At 45.7% G+C, this 15,476-nt stretch overlaps 1 protein-coding gene across 3 annotated transcripts in view; it reads left to right on the top strand.

Moving 5' to 3' along the window:
• LOC143974846 (alcohol dehydrogenase 1-like) overlaps nucleotides 1–15,476 on the top strand; it is a 106,656-nt gene that overhangs the window by 47,423 nt on the left and 43,757 nt on the right. For all 3 annotated transcript variants that reach the window (XR_013272285.1, XM_077476604.1, XM_077476603.1), the window contains exon 2: nucleotides 2,124–2,225. Coding sequence is in view for 2 of the 3 variants with exons in the window: in XM_077476604.1 (XP_077332730.1) it covers nucleotides 2,124–2,225 (102 nt within the window). In the remaining variant the exon portion in view is untranslated. The remainder of the gene's footprint in view (nucleotides 1–2,123; nucleotides 2,226–15,476) is intronic.

Genomic DNA, 15,476 nt, shown 5'->3' with positions numbered 1-15,476 from the left:
TAAGGGTTTGGTATGGATTTTGGGGGCTCCCATTCCATTTTTTTGGCATGGGGGTTCCCCTTAAAATCCATGCCAGACCGAAGGGCCTGGTATGCTCTTGAAGGAGGAACCAATGCCGTTTTTTTTGTAAAATTTTTGCGTGGAGTCCCCCCTAAAGATTCATACCAGACACAGTGCCTGGTATTGTCAGAGATCAAAGTCAGATCCCTGTTCATTGAAGTCAGATGCATGTTGGACTTCAAGTCGCAGGGCAAAGTGGGATCCGAAGTGGTACGACTGTCATGCTGTACCAGTGTGAACCTTGCCTCAAGCCCCATACACACTATTAGATTTTCTGCATATTTTTGTCTTACGATTTACCAAAACCATGTAGTGCAAGGGCCTGCATGATTGCATACAAATTTAAACTCTTAAGGTTTGACCTCATATTATATGGTTTTGGTAAATCCAAAGACAAAAATATGCAGAAAATCTAATAGTGTGTATGGGACTTAAATCTCTCCAACAGAGTCCTGAATAGCAGAAAATCCCAATCAAATCATTCCACACTCTATTCAAATGTAAAAAAACAAAAACAAAAAAACATTTTTTTTTTTTTAGCTTAATACATCCCTTTTCAACCAGGGTGCCAAGGCACACTGGGGTGCCTTAAAGTTTCCTCAGGGGTGCCTTGGTAAAATACCTAAAAATTGCCCAAAAATAGTGTATATGCCAGTGGGTGGATCAAGCCTGCCTTTTAATTACACAAAGCCACAGGTTTTCATTTTGCCCCTCTCTGTTAGCGCTAGAGTCACATTATATGAGTGAGAGAAACATAGGCATAATAGCATGTACCAGTGTGTAAAGGTGTATGCTTTAGAACAGGGATATGTAATTAGCAGACCTCCAGCTGTTGCAGAACTACAAGTCGCATAAGGCATAGCAAGACTCCGACAGCCACAAGCATGACGCCCAGAGGCAGAGGCATGATGGGACTTGTAGTTTTGCAACAGCTGGAGGTCCACTAATTGCATATCCCTGCTTTAGAAGAATAAATCACCCCTAGCATAGAGTATCTGATGTGTGGATGTTGCTGCGTTATGTAAAACTATTTGTTTAGTTTTTTTTACATTTTAGAATAGGGTGCCTCAAAATTGTGCATCATTTTAAAGGGTGCCTTGACTGACAAAAGTTTGAGAAACACTGGCTTAATATATATGTTAATGAACATGACAAAACAGTGTTGCGCTTCCAAAATAACTACCAATAAATCCTTACATGAGAATAAATGATTAACTTCCCTGACTGGGAATAGCGAACAATACACAATAATGAAATATACATGTTCCCTAATGGGAGTAGTGAACAATGAACAATAAAGTCCACACACTCAAAAAAGTGTGTGTGGACTTTATCTTTATTGTTTATTGCCAGTCAGCAGGGGATATTTGATTGTGTATCTTGCTACATGGCAAGTTAATCATTTATTCTCATTTGAGGATTTATTGGTAGTTATTTTGGAAGCGCAACACTGTTTTGTTATGTATATTTTATATGTGAAGTGAATACATTTTCTGTGTGTGCAGCAGCCAGGTGAGGGGTATTTTTCAATTTTTTAAATTTTTTGGGGGTTTTTTGGTGGGATTGGGTTATATCACCTATTACACATATCACTACTTAGTGATTAAGGTTTTAATATTTGCGCTGATAGAAATGTGTTTTATTGTTTGATATATGTTAATGAACCACAATATGTACCTAATTTTTTTCCAAAATTAAAGTATTGCAGAGTTACTACAACATTCACAAATAAACTGGTATTCTTCACATTAACAGTAATTAAAACATGATGGGTCTTTCAGTAATATTAGAAAATTACATTTATTTGAAAAAATAATACACGTAGTCAATATTTTATTTTACATGTTTTGTACACAGATAACTTTTTACAGGTTGGACCCAAATACAAATTACCAATGCCTCGATTAGTCTGCTCTGCCATTACACAAATCTGTATATTATGAAGAGGCACATACATGCTTGTATTACTTATTAAACTGTAATTGTTTTACTGCACCTCAGAGTACATGCAGGTAGCATTGTTATGCTGATCGAAAATATTGTCACATTTTATACATTTACAGGTAATTAAATGCAAGGCTGCTGTGTGCTGGGGACCTAAGCAACCACTCAGCATTGAGGAGATTGAAGTTGCCCCACCAAAACGTCATGAAGTTCGCGTCAAGGTGAATTGAGTTTTGTTTTAAAATGTTGAAAAAAATTAAATATGAAAAATATTCATATAAAATATGTAAGATACAGTATATCATATTCAATGATTTATCTGGTATAAAGAATTGTGAAACAAACATACAGTACAAGAACAAGAGACCTTAAAGCAGCTGTATTGTCCCCTGGATATTCACCTTGCATACAGCCACTGACGTCAGCGGCGCATGCCCATCGAAGGTCCAGCAAAGGTACGGCATATCGTGGCAGAACTTGCCAGAAACAGAGTGACGTCATTATGGCTCCCTCAGCGTTGACTGGACGGCCCTGTGGGAGCTTCGTTCTAAGGTAAGTATTTCATAATGAGCTAGTATGTGGTGCATACTAGCTCATTATGCCTTTCCTTATGCCCCATACACACGGTCAGAAATTCAGACGGAAATAGTCCTATCACATTATGACGTTGGAAAACCCGATCGTTTGTGGGCTCTATCGGACTTTTTCTGTTGGAATTTCCGACGGAATAAGTTTGAGAGCTGGATCTAAAATTTTCCAACAACAAAATCCGATCTGACTTTTTCCGATAGTGTGTAGAGGATTCCGATGCACAAAGTGCCACGCATGCTCCGAAAAAATTTGGAGACGAAAGCTATTGGCTACTGGCCTCTACGTAGTCCCGTCATACGTTTTGTATGTCAACTCGTTTCGAACGATTGGATTTTCCGACAACTTTGTGTGACCGCGTGTATACAAGACAAGTTTCGGACAAAATCCGTTGGAAAAAACAAGCAAACTCACCCATCCATCAATAGCATTTCTAGCCATGGCCATCTTGAGTACGAGCAGAGGATTCATGTAGCATTTCTTCCTGGAATCCATCTGTTCTTAACTCAGGCATGCAGGTAGGGTGGTGTGCTTAGCTGAGAAAGCCCCTCCTCCCCTCCTTCAGATGAAAGAAAAGAAAATGCCCATGAAGACTCCTGGGATGTATGACATAAATTTGGCCTAGGCAGAAGCAACTGAAGAAATGTAAAAAAAAAAAGGTTAAAACAAGTAACAAATCCTCATACATAGGTTGTACTTGTTTATCTGCTGTATTCTCTTCTCTACAGTTCAAAGACTAGTGTAGTACTTACATACTCCCCCTGCTTTAAATCTTTGTTCCCCAAAGATATTCAACATTTTTGCTCTATTACATATTTTTGTCTCTAGACGATTGCACAATGACAGAGGAGCCTCTCACCAGTTCTCATGTGATGAGAGACTGTTCTGTGCACTCACAACTGACACTGTGGTGTCTGGTACAGATCTGTCAAGGGGTGAGATGGGGTTGTCCCTTACCGAGTCAACAGTAGATGGGCCAGGCATTTCGGAATTCCTTTTGGCGGTAAATTGAGCCTTTTCGGAGCATTCACCCAGCACATCATAAGTTAGTCTTTTTGGTGGATGAATCTCTCTTTTGACTCTCTGTGTTTTGGGTGTAGACACCATCTTTGGACAAGTACTATCCTCTCCCATTTTGGACTCTTGTACTTCAATGTCATTAGAGGGCGAGTGATCCTCAGAGTGTTCATTTGGTGGCACAAATATTGGGGATTCTGGCCTAAGGATTCCACTGTCCTTCTCTCTTGTGTAGGGAAGACAGTTTGTATCAGCGCCTGACATTTCAGGTGACCACAACCAGCTTATCTCCATTTCCTCCTCCTCGATATCTTCTGTGGCAAGGGATCCAGACTGAGACCTAGTTACTGGTCAAGGTACAGTAGTAGACTTGGATGACAGTTCCTGCCGGGGAGTTATTCGAACTGCTTCTGTGAGGGGTAGAAAGTGGTTCTGGTGCCAAGTTTTTAATGGTCCCATACTGCCTTCTGGCCTAATCTGATATAGCGGCAGTCCTGGGAGTCGTTGGTATACAATGTATGGCTGTGACTTCCACTGATCAGCCAGCTTGTGTTTCCCTGGTATGCCCAGGTTCCTTAACAGGACTCGGTCACCAGGTTGTAGATCCTGAATCCGTACCTTGAGGTTGAAGTTCTTTTTGTTTCTACTTCCTCTGGCGTCTGACATGGCTTGAGCCTTTTCATATGCGGCCTTCAAACTCCTCCGCAATCTGTCTACATACCCTCAATAAGAAGTCTCTGAGGTGTGGTCCAGAGAAGTACCAAAAGCCAAATCCACTGGTAGTCGGGCTTCTCGTCCAAAAATCAGACGATAGGGTGAATACCCTGTGGCACCACTTATGGTGCTATTGTAGGCATGTACCATGGCTGTGATGTGTTTACTCCCCTGTTTTTGTTCAGAGACCAGAGTCCCCAACATGTTGAGGAGGTTTCAGTTGAACCTCTCTGGTTGAGGGTTTCCTTGGTTTCCTGGTAGGGGGTAGTCCTGGATTTCTGAATGCCTAGTAGATCCAACAGTCTACTAATAATGGTACTCTCGAAGTCTCTTCCTTGATCTGAGTGGATCCATTAAGGCCATAGTGAATGAAGACATTTTCCACTAAAGTCTTCACCACTGTAGATGCCTGCTGATCCCTGGTAGGAAATGCCTGAGCATAGCGGGTGAAGTGATCAGTTACTACCAGGATATTTCCTTGCCCGCTCAGGACAGATTCCAAACATAGGAAATGTAGGCATACCAGATCCATTGGCCCTTGACTCTCTAAATGGCCCATTGGGGCGGCTCCTTGGGGTAAGGTCTTCCTTTGTATACACTTGAGACAGGAATGACAGTAGCTCTCTACTTCAGTCCTCATATAAGGCCAATAGAACCTGTCCCTTACTGGTTGAAGAGTGCTTTGTGAACCCAGATGGCCATGGTGATCATGCAAGGCAATCAGCACTTTCTCTCTGTTTCTCTGGCAGAAACAACTGCCACTTCTCTTCAGGATCCTCAGAGGGGACCCTTCGGTAGACCACCCCCTATTGTAGCTGCAACCGATCCCACTCTTTACGTAGCAGGCAAGCTTGTTTCTAAGTGTTCTTTAGTGCCAGGCTACAGAGGGGATCTTCCTGTTGGTCCCTCCAGAGGTCCTTCCGAGATAGCTTAGGCAGACCCTCCTCCACAATGCCAGTGACATAACAATAGCACTTAGGCATGCCCGCAGTAAGACACTTCGACTTCCTCAGCCCTGACTCCACCATTTATTTGTTGTTCCACCCCTTCACAAAGGGATCTTACTCCTTCAGGGGTAAGTTGGGTCCATCCTTCTGAGTGGTCCTGGGAACCATGAGGTCATCTTGACAGTGCATCTGCATTGCGGTTCCAAACCCCTGGTCGCAAGAGGGCACCCAATCATCTATGGCCTGTGGCATCCAATTTTGCTGTAGTGAGCAAGTATGTGAGAGGGTTGTTGTCCGTCTTGCGCGTGACTTTGGCGCCATATAGTCTTTTAATTTGACTACCACAGCCCACTTCAAGGCCAGGAATTCAAGCTTGTGAGTTGGGTAATTCCTCTCGGCTGGTGCCAGACTCCGGCTCACATAAGCAATAAGCCATAAGTGTCCGTCATGCTCCTGATAAAGCACTCCGCCCAGTCTGTCTCGGCTGGCATCCACGTGCAGTTCATAGGGTCTGCATAGGCCAAGACCGGGGCAGTGGTAAGGCTCCACTTCAGCTGTCTGAAAGTCTCTTCACATTGTGGAGTCTACTGGTCTTGGATGGACTCTTTCTTCTTCCTGGATCCCTGTTTTGGTTTTCCAGGTTTTTCTGGGCCTAAACCAGCTTCATCTTGGTTCTTCAACAGCTCAGTGAGTGGGCTATTTTGACGAACCCTTCAACGAACCTCCGGTAGTACAAACAGAACCCTAAGAACGACCTACACTCAGTCACATTCGTGGGTCTGGGCCAAGAGCTGACAGCTTCCAGCTTCTGAGTGTCTGTGGCCACTCCTTCAGCAGACATGATGTGGCCCAGGTAATTCACTGAAGGTTGATAGAATTGGCTTTTTCCAATTTTCCAATGTCATAATTGACTTTTCCATGGAGAGCTTCAGGCCTTCATCATAGAGCCTCTTCAGGACTTTCTCCAGGCACTCTTCATGCTCTTCCAGTGTTCTGCCAAACACGATGACATTATTCAAATATACCAGCACTTCAATCAAGTTCATGTAGCCCACAGTCTTCTCCATCAATCTCTGGAAAGTGGCTGGGGCCCCAGACAGACCTTGTGGCATGCAGTTGAACTCAAAGAATCCGGGGTAATCAGGGGTAATGAAAGCTGTGTTATCCCTATCTTCAGGGTGCATGGGGATCTGGTAATACCCACTTTTTAAATCCAGCACGCTGAACCACTTTGCCCCTGACAGGCTCTGTAAGGCATCTTCTATTCGGGGTGTGGTGTATTGGTCTGGAATGGTCCTTCGGTTCAGTGTCCTATAGTCAATACACAACCGTAATGACCCATTCTTCCACCACCACTATTGGGGAAGCATACGGGCTCTGGGACTCTCGGGTAATTCGTGTTTTCTTCAGCTCAGCCAGCTGTTCCCGCAGGTCCTCCAAGTCTCCCAAAGGAATAATTTCTGAAGTTAGCCCCCCCCCCCCCCCGAGGATGTAGAGGAAGGAGGCTAGATGTTCACCCCTCCAGGTGAGTGTCTGACACCCCAGCTTCAGGCAATCTATGAATCTATGTATGCCTGCATATTTCTAAATACATGTTTTTTCATAAATTTTATGGTATTTGCTGGTTGTGGAAGGGGAACCATTTACCAGAGACAGCACCCAAAGACTGATTGGGCAGATCATGGGCTGGAATGGGGAGATTGATGCCATGCGCAATAGCCTGGACATCATGTGCAATCGGCTGGACAATATGCAGCAGGAAATGAAGAACATGATTGCTGTTTTGCGGAGAATCAAATCCCTTTTTTCTAAAACAAAATCGATTCATGTTCTTAATTTCCTTTTTAGATGACTAGATTTTGGTTTTAAGATTTTCAATTTTAAAAAGCCAAATTTTGAAGAATCCCCTTCTTTTTTGTGCATCCCCTTCCTCATAACGCTAGTAGGTGAGAGGAAGGGATTGTACCCACAAAACACATCCATTGATCCCCCATGATGGGAGATAGCACATGCTGACATTACCCATTTGGAATCCCAATTTGTGTGCAACTTCAAAATTTGGCTTTTACAGGGGTGACATCACCCCATCTGACAAAGGCAATATCTTTATATTTTTGACACTATAATGTCTGATATTGCCTTCAGTTTTTAATTGTTGAACTTTGTAAGTTCCAGACTTGTGTATATGTTATGTTTGAAAAATGCCTGTTTGTAAAAAATCTATATATATATATATATATATATATATATATATATATCTATATATATAATTTTTTTTTTACATTTTTTTTTTTTATAAACGCACATTTAAATGTGCACAGATTTAAAAGTTTGCTAATCAACAATGTGTAGCTTCTTCTTTCAATGCTCAATACCAGTTTTGTAAGTTATTTGGTGTTTACAGTGACAATGGGGCTTATTTACTAAAGGAAAATACACTTGGAACTACAAGTGCACTAGAAGAACCTAGGAGACAGCCAAAAAGAAAAGCAAGCAATTAATACATTTCTAGATTTTATCTGATCATTTTTTTTATAAAAAAAAAAATAGACATTGTCTGGCGTTGCAATGGCCCCCCTACCTAAAAAATAATTTATATATTTATCCCTAACTTTGTGGGCACTTTGGGGGGCCAAGCCAGTATGGCCAGTATCCAGGCCATCAGAGGATTCTATGGAAGTCCGGCCCCAGGCCCAACTGATGCAAGATAATTTCTTGAATTTTTTCTTAAAAAATTGTGCAGGATGCAGCATGCTAGGACGACATGATTAAGTTTGTATTCCGCCAGATGTATGGCTGTCAGAAACAGGCTGAACTGGCTGGCCATTATCACAAAGGCATTCTCCACAACTCTTCTCCCTCTGGTAGTTAAAAACCCTCCTCTCCGGGGAGAGGGTCCTTTGGGGGAATGGCCTCATCAGGTGCTCACCCAGACCAAAGGCTTCATCCACAATGAAGACAAGGGGTCCTTCCACGTTATCTGCATCAGGTGGCAATCCCAGGCCATCATTCTGGAGACGCTGGTAGAACTCCGTCTGGGCGAAGACTCCTCCATCCGAAATCCGGCCATTCTTCCCCACGTCCACATACAGAAATTCATACTGTGCCGAAACCACCGCCATTAACACGATACTATGAAACCCCTTATAGTTAAAATAGTATGACCCCGAATGGGGTGGTGGCATGATGTGGACATGCTTCCCATCTATAGCCCCTCCACAGTTGAGGAAAGTCCCAAAATGGGATGTCACAGTCTGCCATTCCTGTGGCGTTGAAGGAAACCGGGGAGTCAAACAAGAAAAAAAATATATAAGTAATTTTGCACATTGCAAGCACATTACACAAAAAACATTATTGCCCAAGATTAGGGATGAGCTTCGTGATTCGAGTCGAACATACGTTCGACTCGAACATCGGCTGTTCGTCCGTTCGGCAAAGTCCGAACATTTTGGTCCGTTCGCGCCAAATTCGTGTGGCGCTCACGGCCCACAATGCACTGCGATGGCGCAGTGCATTGCTGGCTCATGATTGGCCAAGCATGCACTGTGACCCCGCATGCTTGGCCAATCGCAGCGCCAGCAGCGAGGAGAGCCATGATTGGCCACAGGCAGGATGCCTGTGGCCAATCATAGCTCAGGCTGTGTAGTGCACGCCCCACACTATATAAGGCCGCCAGCGCGGCGGCCTTGTGTAGTGTGTTGGCGTCTGAAGCAGTGGGTGTTCTGTGTACCTTCAACACAGTACACACCGATCGTTTTCGGCCGATTTTCGATCTTGCTGTTGTGTAGTGGTTGTTGTCTGCGTGCCCTGACCGCAGTATACACTGCTATACTCACCTCACCTATATAGCTAGTGATCTATCTTTTATAATAGAGCTTGCAGTCAGTAGTGTTAGGAGCTTGTGCGTGCTGTCTGCGTGCTCTGTACCCAGTACATACCGCTATATCCACCTACATAGCTGTTTTCTATTTGAGCCCACTTGCCATCTGCAGGAGTTATTGGAAGTTGTGTGTGCCTCCAGCACAGCACAGTATACATCTGTATATACCCCTTTATCTCTGGTGTTCTGTAATAAAGGCATCTGCAGGAGTTAGTGGGTGTTCTGTGTACCTTCAACACAGTACACACCGATCGTTTTCAGACGATTTTCGATCTTGCTGTTGTGTAGTGGTTGTTGTCTGCGTGCCCTGACCGCAGTATACACCGCTATATTCACCTCATCTATATAGCTAGTGATCTATCTTTTATAATAGAGCTTGCAGTAAGTAGTGTTAGGAGCTTGTGCGTGCTGTCTGCGTGCTCTGTACCCAGTATACACCGCTATATCCACCTACATAGCTCTTCTCTATTTGAGACCACTTGCCATCTGCAGGAGTTATTGGAAGTTGTGTGTGCCTCCAGCACAGCACAGTATACATCTGTATATACCCCTTTATCTCTGGTGTTCTATAATAAAGGCATCTGCAGGAGTTAGTGGGTGTTGTGTGCCTCTAGCACAATATACACTACCCAACTGCTTTTTTACCCAACTCCCTTCAGGCCATTACCATGTCTGGAAGGCCAGCAAGGAGAGGCAGACAGGCGCGAGCCGATAAAAGAGGGCAAGCAGGCTCTGTGTCTAGAGACAACAGTGCTGGTCGTGGACGCGGTGCATTGTCATCAGCACGTGGCCATGGGACACGCTTGTCCTTCTTTTCGGCAGCTGGACATGTTGAGCCGCAACATGCCAACGACTTGGTAGAGTGGATGACCAAGCCCTCTTCATCCTCCTCATCCTCTCTCACCCAGTCTCAGGGTACTAGCAAAGCAGCTGCCAACGCATCGTCTTCCCTCCTCTCAATGTCATCATCAGTGACTCCTTCCTTAGACCCACCGCGTCCTCCTGAGGAGTCTCCTGAACTCTTTGAGCACAGTGTTGGGTACATGCTCCAGGAGGATGCCCAGTGTTTTGTGGGCTCTGATGATGACACTCAGCTAGAGGAAGGCAGTAGCGTGAGCGCAGAGAGAGGGGATGCTCAAGAAGGACAGCAATCTGGCAGTCATGTTCCACAAGCTGCAGCATACTGCCAGGTTTGCTACAGCGATGAAGAGGGAGGGGATGATGAGGGCACTGACTCCACGTGGGTGCCTGGAAGGAGAGAGGAGGAGGAGGAGGCACATGTCCAACAGGGCAGGATGCCCTCCGGGGGCCAGCTTAGGGGCAGCACACCGACTGGATCACACCGCAGAGCTCCGCCTGTGCAGGGCGCTGCCTCTGCGCGTTATTCTAAAAGTTCTTTGGTGTGGGCCTTTTTTGAGACGAGTGCATCAGATCGCACCGCTGCTATTTGCAACATATGTCTCAAGCGTATCTCGCGTGGCCAAAACATCAGCCGCTTGGGCACCACATGCTTGGCCAGACATATGTTGACCTGCCATGCAGCTCGTTGGCAAGCGTACCTCAAAGACCCACACCAAAGAACAAAGCGGACCTCTCCTTGCTCCTCATCAGCTGGCATCTCCAACCCCACTAGACCTTCAGTCCTCTCTGAAACCTGCTCTGAGAGGAATGAAGATGTAGAATTAGGTGTGTCACAGCCAAGTGCTTCCGGGAACTCTGCTAGCGGTACACCCACGTCCGATTATAGCAGGCAAATGTCCCTGCCCCAGCTGCTGGACCGGCAAAAGAAGTTCACTCCCAGCCATCCACATGCCCAGCGGTTGAATGCTAGCTTGGCTAAATTGCTAGCACTTCAACTGCTGCCTTTTCAGTTGGTAGACTCGGCCCCTTCCATGAGTTCTTACAATGTGCGGTTCCTCAGTGGCAGGTCCCCAAACGCCTTTTTCTCACGGAAGGCGATTCCGGCTCTCTACCGGCATGTGGAAGGCAATGTCCTTGCCTCGCTGGACAGGGCGGTCAGCGGTAAGGTGCATATTACCGCTGACTCATGGTCCAGCAGGCATGGACAGGGACGTTACCTGTCTTTCACGGCCCATTGGGTCACTCTTCTGGCAGCTGGGAAGGATGCAGGACAAGGTGCAGTAGTGTTGGAGGTTGTTCTGCCACCACGCCTCCAAAATGCTACTATTGGTTGTGACACACCTCTCTCCTCCACCCCCTCCTCTTCTTCTTCCTCCATGGCCTCTTCCAGTGCTCTGTCCTCAGAACCAGCGGTGCTTCGTAGGCGTTCTAGGGGCTACGCAAGTACGCAGGCAAAACCATGCCATGCCGTGCTTGCGCTGGTTTGTTTGGGGGACAGGAGCCACACTGGGGCGGATGTTTTGTCAACTCTGCAGGGGCAGGCCGAGAGGTGGTTGACGCCATGCCAGCTTAAGCCAGGAATGGTGGTTTGTGACAATGGCACCAACCTCCTCTCCGCCCTCCGACAGGGACAACTGACCCATGTGCCCTGTGTAGCTCACGTCCTTAACCTGGTGGTGCAGCGGTTCTTGGGCAGGTACTCCGGCTTACAGGATGTCCTGAAGCAGGCCAGGAAAGTCTGTGTGCATTTCCGCAGATCATTTAATGCCTGTGCTCGGCTGGCTGAGCTCCAAAAGGAGTTGAACCTGCCCAAGAACCGCCTTATAAGTGACATGCCCACCAGATGGAACTCGTTGGCCATGCTGCAGCGGCTGCACACGCAGCAGAGGGCCATCAATGAGTACCTGTGCGACTACGGCACCAGGACAGGGTCAGGGGAGCTCGGTTTTTTCTTACCACGCCAGTGGGGCATGATCAGGGATGCATGCACTGTCCTGTCACCGTTTGAGGAGGCCACAAGGATGGTGAGCAGTGACAGTGCATGCATCAGTGACACTGTACCTCTTGTCCACCTCTTGGAGCATACGCTGCGTGGAATAATGGACAGGGCACTTGAGGCAGAACAGAGGCAGGAAGAGGAGGACTTCCTTGCCTCTCAAGGCCCCCTTTATCCAGACAGTGTTCCTGCTGTGCCACCCATCACACAGGAAGAGGATGAGGAGGAGGAAGAGGAGGAGGAGGATGATTGTGTCAGCATGGAGGTGGAGGCTGGCACTCAGCATCAGCAGCAGCAGCAGCAGCAGCAGCAGCAGCAGCAGTCTTGTAGAGATGATTTACAGTCCGAAGAAACACGTGGACTTGTACGTGGCTGGGAGGAGGTAGCTGCGGATCATGTTGTCCTTAGTGACCCAGAGGACTCTGGACCGAATGCCTCAGCTAACCTACGCTGCATGGCCTCCCTGATCCTGCAAAGCCTGCGTAAGGATCCTCGTATTCTTCGGATCAAGGAGAGGGACCATTACTGGCTGGCCACTCTCCTTGATCCACGGTACAAGGGTAAGGTTGCCGACCTTATCTTGCCATCGCAGAGGGAGCAGAGGATGAGACATCTCCGGGAGGCCTTGCAGAAAGGTCTGTGCAACGCGTTCCCAGAGACTGGGAGGTTACAAACTCCTGGTCCTGGACAACGTGTTGCTGAGGCATCGGTCAGAAGGAGCGGTGGAGAAGGTGGCCGTCTGACTGATGCTTTCAGACAATTTTTTAGTCCGCAGCCCCAAGGTATGATCGGTTCCAGCACCCATCGCCAGCGTCTGATTTACATGGTGCAGGAATACCTAGGGGCAAGGTCAGACTTGGACACCTTTCCCACCGAAAATCCTCTGGCTTACTGGGTCTTGAGGATGGATCACTGGCCAGAGCTTGCACAGTATGCAATTGAGCTACTGGCCTGTCCTGCATCCAGCGTTCTTTCGGAACGCACCTTCAGTGCTGCTGGTGGCTTTGTTACCGATCACAGGGTGTGCCTGTCCACCGAATCAGTTGATCGACTGACCTTCATCAAGATGAATCAGTCTTGGATCACCCACAGCTACCAAGCACCTGAAGCTGATGTAACCGAATAATTTTTTTTGAAATACCACATCCCTTCAAGACTGCCTATGCTGATGCTGAGTGACTGTCCTGTTATGTTGCTTGTCTATCCTCTTTCTCCTCCGCTGATATGTTGGAAGAACATTTCTGGTTCTGGGTGATGCCATCAGCCCAATTTTTCTACCCCTGTTTAACAAGGGCGTTTAAGTACAATTTTTGATGCAATGCTTCGCAGCAGGGCTAATTCCTGCAATCAAACAAGAGTATATGGGAGAGGTTGCAGTGTGGTGGCACCAGCACCAGTGCCTAAGGCCCAATTTTTCTGCCCCTGTTTAACAGGAGCGTTTAATTACAATTTTTGATGCAATGCTTTGCAGCAGGGCTAATTCCTGCAATAAAACTAGAGTATATGGGAGAGGTTGCAGTGTGGTGGCACCAGCACCAGTGCCTAAGGCCCAATTTTTCTGCCCCTGTTTAACAGGGGCGTTTAATTACAATTTTTGATGCAATGCTTTGCAGCAGGGCTAATTCCTGCAATAAAACTAGAGTATATGGGAGAGGTTGCAGTCTGGTGGCACCAGCAGCAGTGCCTAAGGCCACATTTTTCTGCCCCTGTTTAACAGGGACATGTAATTGCAATTCTTGATATAATATTTCACAGGAGGGCCCCTTCCTGTGCCCACCCAGAGTAACGGTGAGGACTTATAGTGTTGTGGCACCAGCACCACAACCACCAAAGGTCAATTTTTCTACCACTGTACAACAATTGCATGTAATTACAATTCTTGATATAATCGTTCACAGCAGGGCGCTCCAGCGCCCACCAAGAGTCACTTTGAGGGCTTACAATGTTGTGGCAAAACCAACACCTTGTTCCGCCATTTCTGCAGAGCATATAGGGCAGGCCCCTACTTTTAAACATCCAATTTACAAACATCTCCTACTTGCAAACGGCAGGAGACAACAGCAAGTGAGATGAAAAAAGATGGACGACAAAACAAATTATACAGGGGTGATAACCCTTCCCTATGTTTTCCAAAAAGCTTAAAAATAGTTTTTTTGACTGGAGCTACACTTTAAAAATGTACCAGTTGAAAATTACAAACAGATTCCACTTAACACAACAAACCTACACAGTCCCTGTCTTGTTTGCACCGCCTGTATACTGCTGTTCTGAGTATATAGGGCCTGGGAGCCACACGCATTTCCTTTTAATATGGGTACAGGGTTCCCCTTAATATGCGTACAAGACCCAAATAGGCTGGTAATGGGCAGGGAGGGCTACCCATGCCATTTTTCTCAATGATTTTCAACCATATTGCAGGAACCAGATATAAGATTAAAACCGCAAGCAGTTTTAAATGGTGTTATTTCCGTTTAATGTCATTTTGTGCAGGGACTGTTCTAAACACGGGAAACACGTGGCACTTCACAGGCATACTACAGACACCCCCCAGGCACCATATTTAAAGGAATATTTCACTTTTTTTTTTTCACTTTAATCGTCATTAAAATCAGTGCTCCCGCCAAAACGGCCATTTTTTAAAACATTTTAGGCATTGACCCATGTCCCCTGGGGCAGGAGCCAGGTCCCCAAACCCTTTTTAGGACAGTATCTTGCATATTAGTCGTTAAAATTAGCACTTTTAATTTCGAACGTTCGAGTCCCATAGACTTCAATGGGGTTCTAAAGTTCGTTCGAATTTGGGGTCCGTTCGAAAGTTCTGGTGCGAACCGAACCGGGGGGTGTTCGGCTCATCCCTACCCAAGATCAGTATGACATTTATTTTAAGTATTATTTAAAGACCAAAATATAAGGTTCACTTATCAGATTCCTCACCCCCTCTAATGGCCCATTGATAAAATTTAATGGGGGGCTTATAAATGAATTTAAGGACACACAGACCATTTGGAAACATTTTAAGGGGGTGTTTAGGGTAAAGCACTACAATGGAGCTGACAAAATACATTAAGTGACTAGACTAGGTGGATATGGGCCCAGCATAGCATGCTGGGGAGGTTAGTGAAGGCAAATATGCATGAAGGACAAAAAAGGAGCATTAAAAGATTACAGCATGCATCAGGACAAAGGGGGCATTCACAGCATATTGAAATCATGGTAATTAGGTTTTGAGGAAAGAAATACAATATATTAGCAAACATTAAATACAATAAAATATGATGTTAAAGGATAAATCTTACCTTAATATACAGTACCTTGCAAAAGTATTCTGCCCCCTTGAACTTTTCAACCTTTTGCCACATTTCAGGCTTCAAACATAAAGATATAAAATTTAATTTTTTTGTGAAGAATCACCAACAAGTGGGACACAATTGTGAAGTGGAACGAAATCTATTGGATATTTTAAACTTTT

Source organism: Lithobates pipiens, unplaced genomic scaffold (assembly GCF_037356315.1).
Source record: "Lithobates pipiens isolate NorthernLeopardFrog02 unplaced genomic scaffold, aLitPip1_a1.2 Scaffold_13, whole genome shotgun sequence".
NCBI classification, from domain to species: domain Eukaryota; kingdom Metazoa; phylum Chordata; class Amphibia; order Anura; family Ranidae; genus Lithobates; species Lithobates pipiens.
Note: the sequence above shows the minus strand (reverse complement) of the source record. Positions and strands in the feature narration are given on the sequence as shown.